The sequence below is a fragment of the Saccostrea cucullata genome, unplaced genomic scaffold, assembly GCF_032062105.1.
Source record: "Saccostrea cucullata isolate Sc308-1 unplaced genomic scaffold, CSIRO_AGI_Scuc_v1 ctg314, whole genome shotgun sequence".
Taxonomy (NCBI): Eukaryota; Metazoa; Mollusca; class Bivalvia; order Ostreida; family Ostreidae; genus Saccostrea; species Saccostrea cuccullata.
The window spans coordinates 85,362-108,164 of NW_026925136.1; the positions used below are offsets into that span (position 1 = coordinate 85,362).

At 37.2% G+C, this 22,803-nt stretch overlaps 1 protein-coding gene across 1 annotated transcript; it reads right to left on the reverse strand.

The window, feature by feature from the left end:
- Positions 1–141: 141 nt before the first annotated feature.
- On the reverse strand, positions 142–22,574 carry LOC134268140 (microtubule-associated protein futsch-like). The gene is made up of 9 exons (XM_062750338.1): positions 22,465–22,574; positions 13,508–13,614; positions 13,188–13,297; positions 8,077–8,235; positions 7,460–7,559; positions 5,521–6,648; positions 3,940–5,332; positions 2,701–3,901; positions 142–2,579 (listed from the first exon to the last, which is right to left on the reverse strand). Exons 2-9 carry the CDS (start codon positions 13,590–13,592, stop codon positions 531–533), a joined length of 6,225 nt encoding a protein of 2,074 aa, XP_062606322.1. The 5' UTR covers positions 13,593–13,614; positions 22,465–22,574; the 3' UTR covers positions 142–530.
- Between the last annotated feature and the right edge of the window lie 229 nt (positions 22,575–22,803).

The following is a 22,803-nucleotide window of genomic DNA, read 5'->3' on the forward strand; positions in this document are numbered from 1 at the left end:
AATATATTGTGAACATAACAGCAAAAAATTATGTTTATATCAAAGCAAAATTCTCAGTCCCATGCCAACTTCAACAATTTTAGGGAAATTAGAATTAATTTAGGAAAATACAAAAATTGTAAAAGCTGGAAAATATGTTTAAAACCTCCTAAAAAATTAAAACAATTTAAAAGCATCAATAAAAATCATTTCATATGTTACTTAGTCATTATTCTTATGTGCACAGAACTGCAGTATTTTATTTGTGAAGAATTATTTTGATTGCAGCTAAAGGCCAAACTAATCATAAGAGCACCAAGGTATAAAATGAACACAAGAACTACACAAAGTCTGCTCTAGCTGTTGACTTTCTCTGATAAACCACAATAAACACACCCTCTCTCACTCTCCGAATTATTGCAGTATTGTTCACCAGTTTACGTTTTTACACACACCCTTTCACACTCTGAAATATTGCCGCATTGTTCACCAGTTTACGTTTTTACACACACCCTTTCACACTCTGAAATGTTGCCGCATTGTTCACCAGTTTACGTTTTCTTGAGACTCTTGGCTCCTTTCTTGTTTTTCATGGCTGCCACGTCCACCTGATGAAACTGTAGCATGTCAGGTTTTCTGTTCACTACACCCTTTATTTTATTGGACCCCGTGGATTTCTTCTCTGTTCCCTCCTCCCCACCCTCCTGCATTTCCTGACCCCCTGCCTCCCCTCCCACCCCCTTCTTTGGATAACCCCTCACTATGGCTGACCCTTTTCCTTCCTGGATAGATTGCTCTCCCTCCCCTGTTTTCGTCCCCTTCTCTCCCACCTTAACACTACTCTCACCCTGTGCACTGCTTTTCCCTACAAAGTCTTTGGGCTGCATTATGTGGAATTTCTTTGCCAAACCTGGCCCTAAGGCTGTAGTGGTTTTCTTCTTTGCGAAGCTATTTGAGTCATAAATATGGAATGTAAGTTTGCTGGGGGACACTTTCTCGCTGCCTTCTTCCACTTCTTTCTCTACGGTTTTGATGGGTGTCCCCCCACCCCCACCTTTCTTAACAATATTTTTCATAGTCACAAACTTCATGTCTGGATTATTGAATGACATTTTCCCTTTTTTCATCTTTCCCTCTGTGTTCTGTGTTGATTCTTTTGTTGATTCCTCCTCATCACCTGCATCTGTCTGTGATTTTTGTTCCTTGTCCTCTACATCTTTTTTACCCTCTTTGGGTGCTGCTTCACCTTTGACCTTCTTTGGTTTTTTGGTGTCCTTGTTTTGTTTGGCACCAGACACATTAGAACTCTCCTCTATCTTCGCTTTCTTAGCCTTCACCTCATCCTCTTCTCCCGGATTCTTCACAATATCATCGCTGTCTGCCTTGACACTCTTCTTCCTTCCTCTTTTTCTGGGTGGCTCTGTTCCATCTTTCTCTGATTTTTCTTTATCACTTGGTAAGGATTTTGATACAGATTTTTTACCACCTTTTGAACCTCCTTCTGTCTTAACACTGCTTTCACTCCCTTTCTTGCCTTTTGAAGCTGAATCAGACACTTTTGCCACTGCCTTTGATGAACCACTACTGATAACAGATTCCTTCTTGCTTTCTTCCTTCTGAGAAGTTTTAGTCACTTGTTTTGATTGTTCTTTAACTTCTACAGATTTGTTGCTTTTCTTCGATTTCATGTTACCCTTAGTTGTATCTTGTTGTCTACTTTCTTCTTCCATCTCAGATGCTTCTAAGTCGAACTCTTGAAGAGAAGCAACCCCTACATCTGCTTCACTAGAAGATGGCTTCTTCTGTTTAATAATTGTCCAGGAATGATTCTTCCGTTTGTGTTTTCTCTTCTTACCGCGAGGCCAGCCTCCCTTTTTACGTTCCTGCAGATCAAACTCCTCTGTCGTGATTTTTCTGTCCTCCTCCTGTTGAACAAGTCGTTTCATCATGGCTGCCTCTGTGGCCCTGTCTTCTTCTGACAGTGTGCCATTGGATCCTCTGTCTTTCTTCACCAAACAGAAAGCCTTGAAGTGGTTCATTAGAGATTTGGGATAAATAAAACCTTTGTTACAATAGAAGCATGTGTGTCTCTGTTTTTGATGGAATTCTTCATTCACGTTAGATTTGATCAGTTTTATGTCCTTGAATTTATCTTTCTCGTCACATTTCTTCACATGCCTCTCCAACAGAGAGATAGTTTTGAACTTAACTCCACAGCCTTTGCATTGTTGTTTATCTAAAACCTCACTAAATTCTCGTCGACGGATATGATTTCTCGGATTGTAGATCACAAAATCTCGTTTTCTCCTGGACTTTTTCTGCTGCATGTTTTCTGACACCTTCATCAATTTTACAGCCTTGCTTTGTTCAGTTTTGATTTTGACTGGTGAAATAGACTTTCCAGCTGCTTTGCCTTTAAACTTCGTAATTATGGTACTTTTACCTTTCACTGGTGTATTTATCTTCTTTTCCACCATTTTTTTCTTCTCGTTAGGTTTTGTAGATGGTGGCTTCAGTGTCTTCTGCTCTTTGACCTTTATCTCCTGAAATACCTCCTCTTTGTCCTTGACTATTTCTACCTTCTCAGGGGTCATTCTCTTCTCAGATATGCTTTTCTTCTCCAGAGTGACTTTCTTCTCTGGAGTTGGGAGAGACTTTCTTCTCGGGAGTGATTTTTTTCTCTGGGGTGACTTTCTTCTCTGGGGTGATTTTTTTCTCCACCCCGGGTTTCTTCTGGGTGGTATTTTTCTTCTCCACTGGAGTTGTGGGTCTCTCCCTGACGTCACCCACTGCTTTCTGATCCGGCTTCACTTCCTCTGAGTTCACAGATTCTGCTCTGACAACCTTATCCTCCTCCTTGTCACTTTTAGAAGAAAGTTCCTTCATTCTAGAGTTAAGCTCCTTGACGTTCACTTGACTGGGTAGTTTGGATGGACTCTCAATTTCCCCATTTTCTGTTTTAATTGGTGTCTTACGTTTGTAGTATGATTTCTTCTTCTTAGGAGATGGTTGAGGGGTTGCACAGTTAATGATATGAACTCGGAGTCTGTCCACACTCTTAAATGACCCTCTGCATCGAGTGCAGTTGTACGATGGTCTATTTATAGCTCTCTCCAGGGCTTTACCAGATGACCCCAGTAACCCTCTATTGCAGGGTTTGGAGTAGTAGAGACTCTCAATCTCGTGTCCTTGTTCTACCTCCATGAAGTCGCAGTAAATGGATGGATGCTTCTTCCACTGGTGTCGGAGTAACCTATCAAAGTCTGGATAATGCCTCTTACAGACAGAGCACACATAAGCCGTGTCTCCCAGCTTACCAAACATGATGGTCTCGTAGTTGTACAGTGGACTCCTGTGAGGAGAGTTGCCTGCGCTGGAGGACTTGGGTTTCTTCTCATCAGGTCTACCCCTAGCTCCTCTGGCTAAATCAAGTCCCTGCAGCATCAAGTCATGGTCTTTGTTATTAGTTTGGTCGGAGTCAGAGTCAGTGAACAGGTCCACCAGTAAGATCCCAGAATTACTGTCGTCACTCCCCAAGTCCTCAGTCTTTGGCTTGTTGTCTGCCCCATCTCCAATATTTGTACCTACTGTAGTGTTGTAATCTGCTGAGGCTTTAGTGCCAACTGAATTGATATTGTCACTCTGTTTTTGCGACACAGAATCAGTCTTATCATTTTCTTTCTCCGTCTTCTTCTTATCAGCTTTCTGTAGATCACTATGACAAATCACTGTTAAGCCCCCTTTCTTTAGTTTACTGTACTCCATGATTTTAAATATATGCCTTCTTGGGAGATGCTCACTTTCACTATTTTCCTGGTCCTTCTCTAAGCTTTGGTTTTCACTTTCAGATATTACACATTTCTCCTCTGTACTTTCTTGTGATTGTTTTCTGTTCCCATTAATGTCACTAGGACTTGTACCACTCACTGCTGAAGGCTGGGGATCTGTAATGGTGTAGACTCTACCTCAGGAGAGTCCTTTGTTATAGCACTTTCCTTTGTTAAACCATTTTCCTTTATTTCTTCATTTATTTTGTTCTCTGTATTTTGTGGCTTAACATTATCTGACAATTTATTTGAATCCTCTTTTTGATCATCATCAACTTTCTTATCATTGTTTTCCAATGTCTCTGTGTCACTTCCATTCTTTGCTTTCTCTTCAGAATCATTACTAGATTTTTCTTCAGTGTCACCAGTGTTGTCTGCCCCACTTTCCAGTGGTGCTATGGTGATTGTTTTGTTGTCCTCATTAATTTCTGCATTAGAAGGGTCTTTTTTGGGAGTCTCCGGCATCAGCATGGCTGCCTCTTTTCCTGAGAACACGGAGGTGATCTTCAGCATGGGGGATTCACTCCTTTCTGATTTGACTGGAGAGTTTGTCACACTGCTGTCAAACCTGTTGCCCCAGATGCTGTCCCTGCTATCATCCTTACTGTCTTTGGAGTTCCTCCTTCGGGTACAAAGAGCTGGCCCACGGTCATCTAGGGAATTTTCATCAATATTCACATCAAAATAATTTGGCACTTCTTTTTCATACTTCTTCATCAGCTCTGATGGATCTAGTGGACAATATTCAAAGTTATCATGCAGCAGCCTGGGATTGTAGCTCTGTGGAAAGTTGTACTGGTCCAGAGCGATCTTGCCGGGTTCCTCCACCTTTTTTTCTTCCTCCACGTTTTCCACGTCCACTTCTTCTTCCTCCTCCCCCCGTTTACTGTGGGCCTCCAGCGCCGCCTGCCCTCCGTCCAGGTAACACGTCAGGTTCTCGGCGATGTTGTATGCCACATTAGCGAAGAACGCCGCTATAAGCTCTGGGTTCTCCTCAACCACATTAGCAGACTCAGAGCTCCCTTCTGAGTTAGCATTACTGTTAACTTCATCATCTGGATCTTCATGAGCCACACGTCGATGCCGACACATGTTGGCATACTCTGTGAATCTCTTCTTACAAATAGTACAGGAGAACTTGAATCTGGAGTCTATTCCATCCTCAATCCTTGTCTTGGACTTCTTTTCCTTTTTTGGCTTTGTCTCTTTGTCCCCCTCTGTTGAGCTGCTGCAGGTGCTTGCTCTGTCCGAGGACTTGCTGTTCTCGTTTTCGTAGCTGTTGTCCAGGTACTTCTGAGCCTTCACTCCCAGCTTTCCCTGCTTCTCCAGCAGCTTGAGAAGCCTCTCCCTGTGGACTGTGGGGTGGAGAAGTCGGATGTGCTTCCTCAGGGCGCCAACGTGAGAGAAGACTGCCTCACAGTGACGACACGGCACCTTACACCCGATGTGGATGTTCATGTGCTTCTTCAGGTTAGTCATGGAGGGAAAGGATTTGTCACAAACAGTGCATTTGCAAGGGCGATTATCTACAAAATTAAAGGAGGATATAATTAAAATTAATTGCCTATATGTGTATTTGACAATATAAATAAGAAACTTTTGCCATTCTTAAGGGTTTACATGTATAAAATTTATTTTTACCATTGCATTCAACAGGACTTTTAAGTAAGTTATACCCTTGTAGGAAAGAGAAAATAATTTGACTGCTACTTACCTGAATGAACAGCTTCATGCTTGACCAGATTTGTGGAATACTTGAATTTCATTGGACACTGAGAGCACATGAATGGTCGCATGGGATCCCCACTGTCATTGACTGGTTCTACCTTGATCTTCTGTTTACTGGTTCCCACTGTGCCGTTCCCAGAAGTTTTTCCCTCATGGACTAGTTGATGGCGCACCAGATTCATTTTAAACTTAAAGGTCATATTGCACAGACTACAAGCAAACGTTTTAGCATCAGGAACTTCCGAGTGTTCCTTGGTGTGGTCTGTAAGTTCAGGGGCCTTATCAAACAGCTTATTGCACACATTACACCTGTATAGACCTGGATAGAGCCCAGACTCAGTGAACTTTTCATCCGGATTGACATCAGCTGAGGACTCATCCAGAGTTTCCTCACAGTTACTTGCTGTATCAGTTAACGACTCCTCTTCCACTGTTTCATTGGCAGAATCATCAGACTTCTCATCATCATTTGTTTCCCCCTCCTCTGATTTTATGTGGATGTTGGTATGTATCCTGTTCACGGCTTCCTCTCCGTTTTCCTGCAGGATTGCGTGATACTGAGAGGCCACGGATATCATACAGTTTGTTATGGCAGCCTTACTCAGATACTGACAGTTGATGTGATTGCGTAGATAGTGTCTTTTTAAGCTAAATTTGTGTCGATACAGTCCCCCACATATATTACACTTGTACATGCGTCGATTATTGACGCTGGTAGCGATACGATTAAGGAAGCCAAACTGATACTCCCTCCGTTTTGAAGGGTACTTCCAGTTATCCTCGATCTCTTTTAATTTCTTTTTATCCGCCTCAAAGAACTCGGATCCACCATTAGACGTGCTGTAGACTTTGATGGTGTCCACGTCCAGACTGTTGAAGATCTGCGTAGTGATGGCTTCCGTTGAGGGATCTTCTGTCACGGACTCCTGAGATTCCACGCTTCGCTTCGTTCGTTTCTTTGGAATGAGTTCTGCCAGAGACACTTCTTCGACATCTCCGAATATCTTCTTTTTCTTCCGCTGTCGTTTTTCACTTATCGTAACATTCTCTCCTAAACCAAGGCTCGCGTCTGATTTAGATCTTTTGATTGTCCTCTTCTTAGGACTTGTTGTACCTTCAATATGCAAGACTTACTTAAATGTACATTTCAATAAGCATTATTAACTCTAGAAAATAAAATACTTGTTTTTACTTCACATAATAAAATTTATTTACAGTTAAATAAGCCTTACAATCTTTAGAATGGTACTTCATAAAATTAAACTCTGAAAAATCATCTCTTTCACAAATAATTATAGCTTGAAGGTAAAATGTTCAAATTTGATGTCACATAAAAAGATGCAAAGTATCCCCAAAAATTCAGAACCATTTTATTATAACAATGAATGTCGTTATCAACCAAATATTATTTTAATCAGTAAATCATAATGCAATAACTTTCACAACTTGCAGACGTCAACGTAATCAACTTCACTCTAGGAGTAAAGCAAATCCCGCTCCCAATAAAGAAATTCTCCCAGAGTTTCATAATTTCAATATATCCGTACTATAAAACAATTACTGTAAACCAACTTTTATTCACGTGCAAGAAAAACAGATTAATTACCCATTAAAGTGTATGTGGTCAAAAAGGCTTATCGCAAAAATTAATCGTCCCTAACTAGTTTATCCCTGATAAATCGCGAAATAAAGTCGTCCGAATAAAAGTTGGTTTACAGTAATTACCCACTGTGAGGTCAATATGGTAAAATAAGGATCTGCGACCTGGCCCACTAGATGACCTGACTGTGCAGCCTCGGTCAGGTCAGGTTACCTTGTGGGCCAGGTCTCAGGTCCTTATTTCACCATGTCAACTTTAAATGGGGTAATTAATTGTATAATGACTTTTCTGTCTATACCCTTTTTCAAAAATATTAATCCCTTACCTTTTGTCTTTGACTTTTCCTCAGTTTTACTGGAGTTACTGTTCTTTTTTATGCGACTTCTCTCAAACCAAGTCAGGAGTTCTTCACCAGCTGGTATGTCCTACAATAAGAGGTCACCTCAGTGTACTGTAAGCAAGAACACTGAGTGTTGTGATTTGATATGCAAGTAATTCAATATGACTAAAAAATAAATATATGAAAAAGAGTATTATAATTCATTCCTTTTGAGATATCCTGCTGACCTTGAGTCCCTTTTTCATGACTGACACTATTAAAATACTTACCCTGATGGCCTTGTAGTTCCCTCCTGGACTGACACTTACCCTGATGGCCTTGTAGAACATCTGAGTCCCCTCCTGGACTGACACTTACCCTGATGGCCTTGTAGAACATCTGTGTCCCCTCCTGGACTGACACTTACCCTGATGGCCTTGTAGAACATCTGAGTCCACTCCTGGACTGACACTTACTCTGATGACCTTGTAGAACACCTGAGTCCCCTCCTGGACTGACACTTACCCTGATGGCCTTGTAGAACACCTGAGTCCCCTCCTGGACTGACACTTACCCTGATGGCCTTGTAGAACACCTGAGTCCACTCCTGGACTGACACTTACCCTGATGGCCTTGTAGAACACCTGAGTCCCCTCCTGGACCGACACCAGATTTTGCTCCTCCAGGTAGCGAGCACAGTTGACATAGCGGGTCCAGTCTCCTTTGTTGGGGTCTGTGGCATTGATAATGTGAATGAGTTCACTGGTCTCCAGATCATAAACCTACAATATCACAAAGTTATTAAATGATTGCATAATTCTTATCTCTCTGATTGGCTGAGATCCAACCATGCAAAAAAATGTATTACATTTTATTATATAGCCTATTGTAGTCCCTATTTAATTATACAAGCAAAAACAGTTCATAACACTACATATTCAAAGGATTTGAGGCTATTCACCAGAGTGTCAGAGCAGTGGGATTGTGACGTCAAAATCAACACCTCAAACAATGTTGTAAACAATGGTTGCAACGATCGCAGCCAGCTATGATATCTAAGCAGGAAAAATGTTCGACAAACCTATCACAGGATTATTTTCTAACATTTGGACGTCTTGTACACAGGGAAACTTGAAAAGGAAAACACAGAGGACATTTTTTTTTAATTTTCAACAACAGAAGTTTGTAATTGAAAATGGTGTCGTCATACAGCCTTCAATGTTTTAATTTATTCAAATCCAGACTATATAATAAAACAATTATGAACTCTTTCGGTGTTGAATATGGTTTGTTATTCACCACCAGGTTTGCCTCAGTCAATACCAATATTTTTCTGGTAAATAACATACCATACTCAACACCAAAAGAGTCCATAATTGTAAAATATTCACCTGCACACGATTTTCCAGGTGAATATAATGTCATGATGATTGAAAATTATCATGAATGATGTCTTTAAAACTGCGCTAAACATTTATTTATGAAATCTGAGGTCAAGGTCAAAGGAAAGGTCAAGGTCAGAAAAGTTTGATGCAGTTGAATAGCTCTCATCTGTCAGCAAATGAGGTTTGATAAAAATGTCTTGAATAGTTTCTTTGAAACTGAGCTAAACGCAAAGCATTACAGAAGGACAGATGGAAGGGCAGATGGAAGGACAGAAGGACGGAAGACGGACATGACAAACACTATATGCCCCGGCCATATTCATGGTGGAGCATAACAATTAGGGTGAATTCACCATGCATCGGACACCCTTATACTTCAACAAGTTCTAGGGATATAGCTATTGACGGAAAGTTATCAAAATGGAGCTTAACATTTAGTATGTGATCAAAATATAAATTTGGGACACAATTACATATTTTTTATTGAGGAAATATTATGAAAAATAGAGTTTATGAAAATCGCTTAGAATTCACCATGGATCGGACATTATTTACCATGACCGGACAGACTGTATTTGGACCGGAAAAATACCATACCTTTATCATAGTGCTTTAAAATCCTTGATATGGATATACTATTATATTTTATCTAAGAAATAACCCTCAAATTAAATTTATTTGACGATATTGTTGCACAAATATGGAAAGATTCAAGATGCCTTACTCTGCCTTAGAAAGGCTTTAAAATGCTTGTAATGCGGTAATTCGCGCCTTTTTCTCATCTGTTAAAATACTCTGGTTTGTAGAAATAAATTGAGTCAGATTCTAGACGTAATATATTGATAACTTGTATTTTGACTGTAAATATAGAGTTTTTATTTTCTACTTCCGCAAAAAATAACTGTCAGTTGGGTTCTGTATGAAAATGGTAGTGATTAACTTTGCATCAGAAAGTGTCCGATGCATGGTAAATTTGTGTCCGATGTAAGGTGAAATGAACATACTAATAAAAATCAGCTCTAAAAATAATTATACAAACATCGAAGTGAAATTTCTTTATAATTTATGTATAATTACCCATCCCTGACAAAATTCATCCAAGTCCGACTCGTTCCATGGAAGTCGAATTTAAAGAACGATAACTCTAATCAAAGGCCTGACGGCCTGAGAGGCGCATCGCATTGAGGGTATAAAACTTTTTTTTTCTTGGAGATATTCAACATCAATGTTAAGGGAACGAAATATTCCAGGAATAAGAATTTAAAAAATAACTAACGTTTTTTTTTAGGTTAAACTAGAACTGTCCAATCGGGACAAAATACCCCCCGCTGGGTTCTTCAGAAGTAAGTTTTTGCATAATAAAGATATGTATCAAACACGAATTATAAAATTTTTCTTCCAGTGACCTTGAACTTCCCCAAATGACCTTGGGTCAAGGTCATAGGCAATCTTTGAGTGAAATAAGAACCTACCAAGTTTATCAATAAGAAAGATATGGACCGGACACGAATTATTAAATTTTTCTTCCAGTGACCTTGAACTTCCCTACATGACCTTGGGTCAAGGTCATGACACACCCTTGGGTTATGGGCAATCTTTGTATGAAATGAAAACCTACCAAGTTTATCCTTAAGAAAGATATGGACCGGACACAAATTATTAAATTTTTCTACCAGTGACCTTGAACTTCTCCAAATGACCTTGGGTCAAGATCATGACACACCCTTGGGTCATGGGCAATCTTTATGTGAAATGAAAACCTACCAAGTTTATCCATAAGAAAGATATAGACCGGGCACGAATTATGAAATTTTTTTCCAGTGACCTTGAACTTCCCTAAATGACCTTGGGTCAAGGTCATGACACACCCTTGGGTCATGGGCAATCTTTGTGTGAAATGAGAACCTACCAAGCTTATCCATAAAAGATATGTGTCAAACATGAATTTTGAAATTTTTCTCCCAGTGACCTTGAACTTCCCCAAATGACCTTGGGTCAAGGTCATGACACACCCTTGGGTCATGGGCAATCTTTGTGTGAAATGAGAACCTACCAAGTTTATCCATAAGAAAGATATGGACCGGACACGAATTATGAAATTTTTCTTCCAGTGACCTTGAACTTCCCCAAATGACCTTGGGTCAAGGTCATGACACATCCTTACGTTATGAGCAATCTTAGTGTGGAGTAGTAGATTCTAATGTCCCTCTGTAAGAAAGATATGGACCGGACACGATTGCACAGACAGACGGACAGACAGACGGACGGACAGACAGACGGACAGACAGACGGACAGACGGACAGACGGACAGACAGACAGACGGACAAGGTGATTCCTATATACCCCCCCAAACTTCGTTTGCGGGGGGTATAAGAAATTAAGCCATGGCTCTGAATTTTAGCCAATCGATCAGGAGAGGAAAAACATTTTTTTTTTAAAAAGATATATCAGTTATAATTCATTGATATTTAAATTGAATCATAATTAATTTTAATTGTATTTTAATTCTTTTTTTTTTTTTTTTATTCTTTGACTATTAGGAAGATGAAATAATGAATGTCAATACAGAAATTACTAGTAATGATTATTGAAAAATATTATATAATTTCATATCTGAATTATTTCAGTTTCTTTCATTATGTGCACTTTTATAAATATCACTTCCTTGTTTTTAACTTTTTCCCAATATAAATGGCACAATGTATAACAAATGTTATATACATGAAATGTTCATGTAAATTATACGGGACTAAAATAAACGATCTGGCGTGGTATACGGTTTATTATGAACCCGATACAAAACCGAGTAATTCATAGTACGAGCTGTTGTTATGCAAATAGATCTTACACCGCGCAGTGCACGTTTGTTGTTTTCTTTCTTTGTTTTAATTGTTTATTTTCTCATTTTTCGTAACCTCTGTTGATTCAAAGTTAAAACAACATGTATGTGTGAGATTTTGTGTTATTAGCAGTTTAAAATTAACAATGGAAATCGCCAACTTGTCAATGTACATTAGCACTATTTTTAATAACGTGTTAAGAATCAATATTGTTGAGTCCTTTGCCGCCGCAGTTTAGATAAGAAAGAATTGCCAGGTGATCGCAATGAGGCTGCATCGAAAACGATGCGCCTCAAAAATGGCAAAATCTTAATTTTTTGGTTATTCCCCTTTGATGATGTAAAATATGACGTAACTTCAAGGCCATACTCGGTGTGTTTTTATCAAAACATAATATTAAAAATGGGTATTATCAAAAAATTTAAATCCTCAGCTTCAAGTCAGAAACAAATAAATACACAGAACTCTGAAGTTGAAAGAGAGTTTATTGCCTAAAGTTGTCCGAAGCAAGGTATGTGTCCGATGCATGGTTAACTCACCCTCTTGCAGTTTTTTTTTTTTGGTCAATACAATGATTTAGCCACCTTAGAAGTATGGCAAATAAATATTGTACTCCTAAGTGGCTATACCATTGTACTGACCTCAAAAGCAGCAATAATTGTATAATGTATACATACAAAACTAGAACTGTCCAAACGGGACAAAATACCCCCGCTGGGTTTTTCAGAAGTAAGTTTTTCCATAAGAAAGATATGTATCAAACATGAATTATGAAATTTTTTTCCAGTGACCTTGAAGTTCCCCAAATGACCTTAGGTCAGGGTCATGACACACCCTTGGGTCATGGGCAATCTTTGTGTGAAATGAGAACCTACCAAGTTAATTCATACAAAAGATATGGACCGGACACGAATTATGAAATTTTTCTTCCAATTACCTTGAACTTCCATAATTGACCTGGATCAAGGTCATGACAAACCCTTGGGTCATGGGCAATCTTTGTGTGAAATGAGAATCACCAAGTTTACCAAAAAGAAAGATATTGACCAGACACGAAGTATGAAATTTTTCTTCGTGACCTTGAAGTTCCCCAAATGACCTTGAGTCAAGGTCATGACACACCCTTAGGTCATGGGCAATCTTTGTGTGAAATGAGAACCTACCAAGTTTATCCATAAGAAAGATATGGACCGGACACGAATTATGAAATTTTTTTTCCAGTGACCTTGAAGTTCCCCAAATGATCTTGGGTCAAGGTCATGACACACCTTGGGTCATGGGCAATCTTTGTGTGGAGTAGAAAATTCTAATGTCCCTCCGTAAGAAAGATATGGACCGGACACGATTGCACAGACAGACGGACAGACAGACGCTTAATATGTAATCTACATGTATGTCATGTTTTGCTGAAATCAGACTAAAACTTCATAAAGAATAGCATTTTAGAGAATTGTCAGAAACAAACAGGTATTGGTCTCCATGAGCTCAGACTGAAGAGCTGTACTGACCTCCCAGGCATATCTAAAATCTATCTTCTTCTTTTCATGCTCCTTCACAATTTCTCCTTTAAAGGGTCCAAACAGAGAGCCTTGTTTGACATCACTTGTACACCAGGCACCTACAGACACACAGACAAGTCATAGTAATCATAATAAAGGAGAGGCCATGGGCCACATTGCTCACCTGAGCACTTTGTACACCATTTCTCATTTTTTTTTCTTTCATTCAGTGTCCACATTTAGACTTAATTCAGATATACTTTTCAAACATGTAATGGTTTGAATGCATCATGCGGTTTATTTACAAGCAATAACAAAATTTTCCTTACCTGTAATCCTACGGTCCACCTTAGAGGACTTAAGTTCTACCCCTTCTGGTGCCTTGATGTGACTGGGAATATTTCCATACACCATGGTAACGACCTATAACCTCATCCTGAAATCAACAAAGAATACTCTATATCAGGTAATAACTGTCAAAAACTATACTTTCAATTCTTTTTTTTTTTTTTCATCATGAGAAAGTGTTTGCAAGGAAAAAAATTAAGACTTGTAATTTGTTAATTCTCTATCCATGCCACAGTTGATTAAAACTAGATAAGCCATTTTAGAGAGGATAAACTAGAGGCCCATGGGCCACATTTCTCACCTGAGTAACTTTGGCCCTGTTGTTCTTTACTAGACTCTGCCCCTTGTAATACCTATTGTGGCTCCACTCCACCCCAGGGGAATTTAATTTCAACAATTTAGAATCTACACTATCTCAGGATGCTTTCACATATTAAGTCTTACCTTTTCTGGCCCAGTAGTTTTTGAGAAGAGGATTTTAAAGATTTTTTTCTATATATTTCTGAATCAGAATATGAAAATTTGATTCCCTATTGTGGCCCCACCTTCTCCCCTGGGGTCATGACTTGAACAATTTAAAATTTACACTATCCTAGGATGCTTCCACATAAGTTTCAGTTTTTCTCACTCAGTGGATTTTGAGAGAAAAAAATTCTATATATTTCAATGTAAAACTTGGATTCCATATTGTGGTCTTGCCCTTCCCCCAGGGCTCATGATTTAAATAATTAAGAATCTACACTACCCAAGAATGCTTCCACATAAGTTTCAGCTTTTCTTCAATTTTTCAGGAATTTTTACACCTCTGAAGCTGTGACCTTTACTTCTCTGAACCTGTGACTTTCTACTACACAATATCAGCAATGCACTAGCTCCTGAAACTCTTGCAAGTCCTCTAAGGAGACATCTTTATCTTGAGAAATAAGCATATTTTAATTTTAAAGTCACAAAAAATAAGATTAACCATCCAAAAGTTTCATTAAAAGTGCTTCTGGGTTCACATGTTTTTACTACTGTAATTTAGATGCATGTTGTGTCATGTGTTAATATTGTGCTGTATAGTCAAAATCTCAAGCATGACTACCAACTCATCAATTTATTGGCTTGATGACTAGCTGTTACCTTAACCACAATATACAAAGGGCCTCCTAATAAATCATGTACTTTTGCAATGTTTTAAAATATTTTATTTTTCTAAAATTATTGGTAATGAAAAATAATTTAGATATCAATATCTCAGTGTATACAATTTATTATTACACAAGAAATTCAATACTTTTAAGTTTTAAAATTTACTGATGGTGGATCTATTACTGTACATGTATATGCAAGGGAACTACAAAAAGTCCCTAATGTGACCATTGCATAAAAACCTGTTCTTCAGTGACAGAACATGTAGAGGGCTGCAGGGCATGTGCTCTGTGTACTATACTGACTTTACAGCATTATAATCACAACATGCAAATAATTCCTATTAAAAATAAATAAAGTTACTCTGTAAACGAGAGCATTTATAATGTCAGGCAAATATACATCCATAAAATAATAATCAATATGCATTTTCAATAACTGACAAACTTTACCCTCTGACCCTGGCATCTGAATCCTGAGCCCATGAAAGTAGGGGGAGGGGGCAGCATGAATTTCATAATTTAGGTAGAGGGTTGAACTTGCATATATTGTTATGCTTTTTACCCCTACCCTTCATCCTAGGAGGGCAGATACAATGAAATTCTCCTTTTTGTTTAGGTCCTTGAGAATTCTGTAGGGGGATAAACACCCAACATTCTTTCTTTGAATATATAAGGAGGAGGAAATGGAACTGGCTAAGCTGTGTTTCTAGATCCTCTCATAGGATTGCAAGGATGTGGGCTACATCAAGAGAAAGAGAAAAGACTAAAGGGCCCACAGAAACATAATGGAGATGGTCCATGAGAATTTTTTTAAAAGAGAAGAGTTTACATGGAAACAGAAGTTTGATAAAAGCTTAAAATTATGTACAAAAAAGCCATCAGAAGTGTAACTGACCAGACCAGGATTCCAACCCAGGTCTACACCAGTCATAGGTTCACTATAAACCACTATCCCATCTAGCCACATAAACAAATCTTCCTGACCGTTAATCCTCCCTCCTTAAAGTTTTTCTTTTCCACAGAAAATGAGCCCTTTTATGGCAGTTTTTTTCAACTGTCACTTTAAGAGCATGGTCATATGGTACCAAATATAAGTGGTGAGGAGGAAAATGCTACCGAGTAGACTAGGATTTGAACCTGGGTCCCCCGAATCACTAGGTAGGTGCTGTACCAACTTAGCTAAGTCAGGCCACTGAGGATTGAACCTGCCTGGATGCCATTATTTTATTTGATGACCCAAGTTATAATTAATAAGATATCTATATTGCATTTGGAACATTTACTGGGCTGTTCATAGTACTTACAACAGAAAATCAAAAGCCCTGTTTGAATTGAATAGCATTGGCTCATAGTACATGTATTAATGTTTATGTGTTTTAACATCATTTTAAGATAACACTGTAAATTTATTGATTAACTGAAAAACTTCCTGTTGTAAAACTTAACAGCATGATATTTGAAATTCTGAATCTCATATAACAAGAATGCTGAAACTATTTAAAACACACAATTGTAAGATGGATAATTTAAGTTTCCATTAACAGTACAGTTTTCAAAATAGAGTGTTTGCATAATCAGCATATCCCATCCTAAGTGATGAATATTCATGAACCTTAGACACACATAGATCAAATCTGTGTCCAAAGAATTATTTGCATACATGCTGCATTTTCAATGTGCATCTTCCTCAAAAGAAAAAATATAAAATGTCTACCATGGAGACAAAGCAAGTACATTTTACTGAGTTACAATAAATGTTATATAAATGCAGAATAAGAGAGAGGGGAGAGAGAGTGTGTGTGTCCATCTTTTTCCTTCTATACAGAAGTTGTTATAAAAGTTGAATGACACCATCGGATACTTGTATGAGGCCTGTATAACGAGGGGCAGGCCTCTCAGGTAATTAATCTATCAATCACTGGCTTCTGTATACATTATATACTCAGAAACTGTTTAAATGACCAGGTATTGTGGTATATCACAAACTCTCTATTGATCCGGCCTAACTCTACATTGTAGAAGAACATGCTAATTCATGCACTTCCTGAACAAATCCCAACCTGGCCTATATTTTAAAAACCACGATGCAAAACTTGTCATCTATGCACAAATATCAATGTGACATGACCAAGATTAAAAATCATTTCCCAATTGAATTATACATAAAACTCCCATCCTTGCAAGTAAAACAACCAAACAATAATAAACTTTTAAAATATTATTATAAGTTTCATTGAATCATTTTGCCTTCAGATCAGAAATTTGTAAATAAGGTCAATTTTAAATGTTTTCATGCACACGACCTAATTTTAAAGAGCTTAGACTCTGACTTCATTATACCCTCTGCTTGAAAAGTGGGAGGGTATATAGTGATTGGGATGTCATCCGTTCATCCTTCCACCTGTCTGTACGTTCATCCGTCTGTCTGTTACACTTTGGGGTACCCATCTCTTATCTGCATCTCTTCTTTTACCAGTGAATGAGACATTCACAGAATCTTTGTTACATAGTGCCATTGTGCACCTCCTATTTTACTTTTTGACAGGACACATACTTTGGATTTCCCAGAGCAAAACATGGACACAGCCATTCTTTCTATAATATTGAAGGGTATCCATCTCTGATCCACAACTTGGGCTTTACCACTGAATATAATTTAATGATACTTTCACAGATTCTTCACTACATAATGCCAATATGACCTCTTATTTTACTTTTTGATCTGACACTTATTTTCGGGTCTCCCAGAGAGAAACATGGACTTTTTCATTATAACCATATGGAAGACGGGGAGTATCATTGCTCACAGTAACTCTAGTTTTATTAGCTGATCAATTTCAAAATAATTTCCAACACACCAGTCAACTTTTCGAACAAGATAGTCCAAAAGAGAAAATTCAACTAAGGCCTAGAAAAAAAATATGTTTGCTTCCGCTTTCCCGTCCGACCCTAATTTATAGTGCCGACCCTAAATATTTTTTTAATGCCTTTGTCCCATGATGTGCAAGATTTCAACCAGGGAATTATAGCCTCCAACTTTGCAAGCTTTTCAAGACAGAAAGAAGTTTGGCTCACCTTTCTATTATAAGTTAAGTCACAGTAATGCTTGAAAACACCATTTCTTTTGTCATTAATGTTACTTCTATACATGTTTTGATTAAAGAAGCAAAAAAATTTTTTTCAAAAAAAAAAAATTGCCTACCTACCTACCCTATATTTTTTCAGCCTGAAAGTGGAAACAAACATATTTTTTTCCTAGGCCTAATACTAACAAAGAATCTTTCCAATACTCAAATTAAAGCTGTAATGTTTTGGGCCATAGATCATGTAAATATTGGCCTGGGTAGCTCAGTTCATTGAGCACCTGAATAGTGATGCAGGAGTTCCAGATCCGATTCCCTGTGCAGCCATAGATTTTCTCCTGTTACAGATCTGGTGCTGTTGACCATCCCTGGACTTGCAGCCCAATCCTGCAAGGGCTTATAATGAGAACATGAGTTGTACGTGTCTTTGAGGGCAAACCCTACTGAAAAAGGGATGAATATTGATGTAATGGTTTGGGCTCTGGATATCAACCTGGCCCCTGTTTAGCTCAATCGGTAGAGCACCTGACTAGTGATGAAGGGTCCTTAAGGTTCGATTCCCAGTCCAGCCATACATTTTCTCCTTTCCTGTTATCGAGCTATTTAGTTTTTCACATCAGTTTTTCAGAAGAGACATGCAATTTTCAAACAATCAGTGACTAATAGATGTATTGTAAGATTTCTTCAGATTACTTGTTTAATTCACTGTGAAAGAGCATGGAAACTTGGATACTCATTGTCTCAATAAAGCCTCTAATAATTCTAGTCTTCAATGCTGTTTTCTTGGCTTTTACATTGTACATAAAAAACATAGGTAATCAGAGATTACAGAGCTCACCTCAACGAATGTTGTCTTTAAGTAAGGCAAAGTCACACAAAACTGTTAGTATACATTCCAAAAATGAAAATATTTTTAAAAGCAATTTTGAACATACTTTGAAATTCTACATAAAAAATTTAAACTACTTCTTCTTCAGGATGAAAATGTAATGAAAATCCAGCATCTGAAGCAAATTTGAGAGTTTTCATCTCTTGATGCAGCATTTGTGCAAGTTTGGTTTATACAATGTTATATAAGCCTTATAGTTTTTTAAAACTTTATACCTTGTCTAATTTTCTGAAAAATGTACTGTCAAATTTCAAAAAGGCAAGTCCATTAGTGTGCATCCTTTGATGTAAAAATCCATGCAAGTTTGCTCATTATAGGGCTCATAGTTTATTGGAAATAAAACATGTATCAAAACTAACATTTTCATGAAACAAAAAGTAGGTAGTTTCAGCCTGGTAGTTGCATTGGTAGATGTATCATCCATGCAAGTTTTGGTAACAACACAGGGCTTAAAGTTACTTGAAAATGAAACCTGCACCAAAAACATTAACTTTGTTTGCTCAACTGGAAAATGTAGGTATTGTTTTTCAAGTTTAAGCCCTAATTTCATCCTTTATGTATCATCCATGCAAGTTTATAACATTGGGCTATATAGTTACTTTGAAATGAAACCTGCACCAAAAACTTTAACCTGTTCACTCAACCAGAAAATGTAGGTCAGATTCAGCATTTGTACTTATCAAAAACCATTGTATTTTATGCATCATTTGTGTAGTCTACTTGTGTGCCAACTTGCGAGTTTGGTCAAATAGCTTATAGTTAGCGTTTTTAAAGGAATTTCACAAAAACTTTAACCTTTTTAGTAACCGGAAAATGTAGGTCAGTTAATCAAAATCTGAAACAAGCCCTGTCTATGCATCATTAGATGTATCATGTGTGCAAAGTTTGGTCAACATAGGGCTTATAGTTACTTGGAAATGAAATGCACCAAAAACTTTAACCTGTTCACTCAACTGGAAAATGTCATCAAAATTAAGCAACTGATGCAAGCCCTGTCTATGTATCTTTGATGTATCATCCATGCAAGTTTGTGTGCCAAGCTTTATATTGAAATGAAACCTACACCAAAAACTTTAACCTGAATTTCAACTGGAAAATGTCTATTTTCAGTAACCATGGCAACACCGTTCATCGCATCAAAAAGATGTATCATCCATGCAAGTTTGGTATCTTATAGTTACTTGTGTGCCAAGTTAATTGAAACCTGCACAAAAAACTGCACCAAAAATGTTAACCTGCTCCAAAAACATTAACCTGAAAATTCCTATTGCTGAAATTGCAGCATCTGAAACTTTGACTGGTACAATGAAACACATGAAACATCTTCCATGCATGTGTAATCAATATAGTGACATAGTTATATTGAAAAAGAAAACTGCTCAAAAAAACTTAACGTTTTAAAGGAATTTCACAGAAAATTCTATTTTTAGTAACCATGGCAACACCGTTCATCGAAATCAAAAACCGAGGTGAGCTATGTTCTAGTGTGCCTTAGTGTAGTCTACTTGTGTGCATTCAAAACTGTTATGTTTGAGATTCTAAGCCATGAAAGGGACAAGTTTTTACAATGCATGAACACTTCATTTCTGTTTAAAAACACCCCGTCTTTTGTGCAGGACCTGATACTGGGTACATTTACAAGGGGCTGAGCAGCCCAACCCCCGACAGCTGATGTCTGAAATGTGAGCAGTTTTCTTCATCACAATAATTCAGCAGATGCATGTCTATTAAAATATATATTTAATTTTGATGTTATTTTCAAATTTCAAAAAGGAAATGACTTATCTTTGTTGTATAAATTATAAAAGAATTAACTGCTTTAACCTCAAGAAAATATCTTACAACTGACTTTGATGAAATCAAAAATCCGATGAGTAGTTTCACTAGTTTTTAATGTAGCCATACAGTTTTTGTGTGCCAATAAAATTAGGAAAATTAGCTAAAATATGTAGGGGGGGTAGCGTTTTGAAAACCTTTTTTGAGTGCATTGAGTGTATTGTTTTTCAAGTTTATTTCCTAATTTCTTTTTCTTTATTACATATTATATAACTATTGGGTATATCTTTGTTTGGAATGGGTAAAAGTGACTATGGTCAAAATTAACTCATTCAATTACAAAAAATTAAGTTTTCTTTTAAGCTTCAGAGAATAGGATCAGGGTCTTTGAATGAGGGACAATCAAGAGCTCTGATCCTAGGTACTGAATGTCAGCTCATTTGTAATTTGATTTATTTAGAAAAAAATACCACTTCCACTGTGATGTAATTTGTTGTCATTTATGAAGTAGAATGAAGTTGAGTTTTATATGTAAGTTTTGTGTCTTTTTTTAATTAATTCTGAATTGACAGGATTGCTATGATGTTAATGATACTTACCTTCAGTCAGAGCAGGTATTTGTTTTTAATTCATAAAAAGCACCTTAACCAACAGCCTTAATACAATGCAATACTAAATATTGGGCCTTTTTCGTATTAAAAATAAATGAGGATATCAATGATAGTAATATGTCCCTAGTTCAGACTAACAACCATTTTGTGTTGGAATCTTGTGAAATAGTCTAAGGTGTTACAGAGGATGCTGGATAATCACCCTTCCTTATCTATTAGAACGCTCCAAAAAATTGTGATATAATTATTATAACCAAAGATTAAAACATGAAGTGATTTTGAAATATCACCAGGCTGAATTAATGCTAATCAAGGTTTACTTCTCCTCAGGTAAAACACTTAGTTTTCATAGTTCATGTTATTTTTTCTTGTAAAGTTTTTTACATAAACATTAAAATCAACTCTCTATGGCTTGTAAGAAATAAGAAATAATTGTATAGTTAAATCAATCAGGATAAAATAGGAGAAACAATAAAATCTATATTGTTCACAACTTCTATACATATTTAGTTATTCTATAAATCAATATGACTCTTTGCATCCCAAACTAAGCGACATCTTCTCTCTAAGTGTTAATTTTTTGTCATTCTGTCAATTCTAGAAAACAAAGACGAGGCTAAGCACTGCTTAATGTTGACAAAATAAGAGCGGGGAAATACCTGTACATATTTAACAGCCTCTTTATCTGTGTCTAAGATTGCGGAACCTCTGATAAACTAGCACATCTACCTCTGTGGATTTAATTCAGAAAAAAATACTGCTGTTTAATTAAATGCAAAAATTACCTGTAAATGTTAAACAAAGTCTGAAAGGTTAGTTTTGGAACTCCTTTTTTCTTTATATCAGAAGATGACTTTCACATTGGACATCTTCCTGTTCTACAATGCTTATTCAAAGAAATATCTATAGGAGTCTAATATCCTATACATACATGTAACTCGGCGGCCATATTGCAATCCAGAACGGCCGACCTAGCTTTCAAAGTCGACCAGTTATTCGATCGCCAAAACATTTCTAACCCAAACTTATCTTTTCTGTTGCCTTCATTACAAACAATAATGTCTATTCTAGTGAATGATGTGCTTATTTTCCATGTTTTGTCATTATTTTCCGTGTTAGGAGCGTTAACTCGACCTACCTATCTCTCTGATACAGAGCGAGTCATCAGATTAAAACACCCCGCTCTTTGTTTGTTATTCTAAAGTTTACAAATACTCCAAATAAAACTGCACACATTCACGATTCTCACAATTTATTATCATTTTCACAACACTAAAACCCACCTACATTAAATATAAACATAAACAACGTGCCATGCAAGATGCAACTTCTCCAAATAAGAGTCATTAACGAAAGTAAATAAAACCCTCTCAAATGTCAAGAGTTTTAATAAATACAGCAAAATTCACGTGAGAATAGACGAAATACAAAACAACTGTGCTGTACCTGTGGATGAAATCCTCTAAAATTGGCCTGAAATGACGATTTTCTGGGTCCAAGTTTCAACTTTCATACACCACATGGAGAAGATAGTCGTCATTCAATGTAGATTTCTGATTGACTGGCCCATATAAGGGGTGTTTTAGTCACGTACAAATTTTGTTCTCCACTTAAATCATAAACATTCTGGGGAAATACTGTATTGTAGCAATAAATCACACAAATTATATAAAAGATGAACATTTTGATTTATATTTTTTTTATTCTTCAATAAAACAAACACATTGCTCAAGTCCTTTGAAACCTGACGCCCCTGATTTCATCAATAGTCGCGCCCGGATTATT